This window comes from Meleagris gallopavo, chromosome 6 (assembly GCF_000146605.3).
Source record: "Meleagris gallopavo isolate NT-WF06-2002-E0010 breed Aviagen turkey brand Nicholas breeding stock chromosome 6, Turkey_5.1, whole genome shotgun sequence".
NCBI classification, from domain to species: Eukaryota; Metazoa; Chordata; class Aves; order Galliformes; family Phasianidae; genus Meleagris; species Meleagris gallopavo.
In genome coordinates, this window is record NC_015016.2 from 39,892,844 (window position 1) to 39,894,832 (window position 1,989).

The 1,989-nt window shown below is 44.8% G+C and overlaps 1 protein-coding gene across 1 annotated transcript in view; it reads right to left on the minus strand.

Annotated features, from left to right (window-relative positions):
- The window catches only part of RPL14 (ribosomal protein L14), a 2,851-nt gene extending 1,057 nt beyond the window's left edge, over window positions 1-1,794 (minus strand). The window contains exons 1-3 of the mRNA XM_019616544.2: window positions 1,660-1,794; window positions 982-1,076; window positions 231-330 (exon numbers count right to left, since the gene is read on the minus strand). Coding sequence (XP_019472089.1) covers window positions 231-330; window positions 982-1,034 — 153 coding nt within the window. The 5' untranslated portion in view covers window positions 1,035-1,076; window positions 1,660-1,794. The remainder of the gene's footprint in view (window positions 1-230; window positions 331-981; window positions 1,077-1,659) is intronic.
- Between the last annotated feature and the right edge of the window lie 195 nt (window positions 1,795-1,989).

Here is a 1,989-nt window from a genome sequence, read left to right on the forward strand (position 1 = left end):
AGGAGATTATAGAAATGACCATATAAATGACTATAAGTTTCTATAAATTATTATAGGAATGACCTTGTACCTTACAGTACAAAGACAAGTAAAAGCTGATTGCAATTTTTCATCTCACTATGACCACTTTTAATCTTAGCAAGAGTAAATACATAGTTTATTATACTAAAACTAATTTTCACGAGCAGAAGCAGTAAGAAGTGCATTACACATCCAGTTAAAACCCATACCTTTTCTCTGGCTTCAATCTTCTTCGCCCATCGTGTTGCTGCCCACTTCTCATTTATATTCTCCTTCTCCCAGGCACGACGCACACACTTCTGACGAGCGCTGTATGACAAGAGCCAAGTAGTTATATTGATTATCTGTACAGACCGTTCTCTCTGATGCCATCACATCCAATTTCACACAAGGGAAGATCATCCTTCTGCATTCCCTCAAATGCAGAAACCAACCCTTCAGTTTAAGTCACTTATACCACAGGGATGCATGTGGCATTCATGTTTTGTTATGTATGCTTTGCTAGGACTCAATCTCTGAGTGATTTCCAGCCACACACTCACACTCCCAGCAATGGTTCTCAATCAGAAAAGCAGCTCAGATAGCAACTAAATCGAAGTTCAACCTCCTAAAACTCCATGCAGCTCTGCAAAGAGGGAATGTTTTTAATGTCTGAAAGTGACAAACACACAGCTGCACAGTACTACTGCAACTGCTTCCACTTACTCCTCACATCCCACTCCTAACTGCAAGCTGCCCAGCTCAGGCTGTATCCCATAGACTCCTGGGCAGCAGTTATCAACCAGTGGTGATAATGGAAACCTACCCACATTCAGCTGTTGTAACATGGTCTGCACAATTTTAGCTGCATACACATCAGTGTATTGTAAGCTGTATGAACATCTCTCATCAGATCAGGCAGCAAGTGGCAGTATGTTTTAAACAAGCCAAAAAAAAAAAAAAAGAAAGCAAACAACTCACCTATGCGGGAACTTGAGAACAAAGTCAGTCAGCTGCATGCATTTGAAGGGCATGGCTTGTCTCCTGACACCACTACAGGGGCCATCCACTAGTGCCTGAAAAAATGAGTTATTTTTTAAAGGTTTTCTGTTTTTCCATCATACTCCACTTAGTTTCCTAATAATTTAGGAACTTCACCTTGATACCAATATCTCAAATCAAGATACACGTTATTCAGACAAAACCAGAAATGACACCTTGTGCACATAACCTAAGCCTTACAAGCTTGTTTTCATCTCTAGGGACAAAAAAACAAAAAAACAAAAAACAAACAAAAAAAAACTTAAAAAATACACTCAATAAGATCTCTTTTCAGCTCCTCGGGATAGAGGGATCTTTTCATATAGCGAAAAGAACCTGTTTGTCAGGCATCAGTGCCATTCCATTCAGAGGTTTCAGCCTCCAAGTGGCATTTACTCAGCCACTTCTTTTTCTCAGGAAGATGGGAGAGGGCAATGTACAGCTTGCTACCAGAAGTTTAAAATACAATAACAGCTGTTTAATCCCATCTGTATCAAATGCTTACTCCCTTGAATAATCACCGAAAAGAAACTCCCTTTAAGCTCTATATACAAGGCCTGAGCGCTCAAGCTGTTCACAGAGAATGAAGACGACAAAGGCACGGTGCTCTGGGCTGACCCTGTTCTGGTCGATAACATCCACGATGGCCACCAGCTTGCCAGCATGCCGCCCGAAGGAGACGAAGGCGATTCTGCCGATCTCGACGAAGCGTTTGAACACCTACGGGCAGAAGGATCGGCACGAGTCAGCACTCAGCGCCTCCAACAGCAGCTCCCCGAACCCTCCCTTGCCCACAGGCTCCAGCCCCGCCCGGAGAAGTGCTCGAGGAGAGCCTCTTGGCGAGGCCGCGGGGCCCCGAAAGCCCCTCAGAAACCTCCCCCCGCCTATCGCAACCCAACGGCCACGCGCGCCCCGCTCCGACTCGTGTCGGGCGGCCTGCTCCGCGGC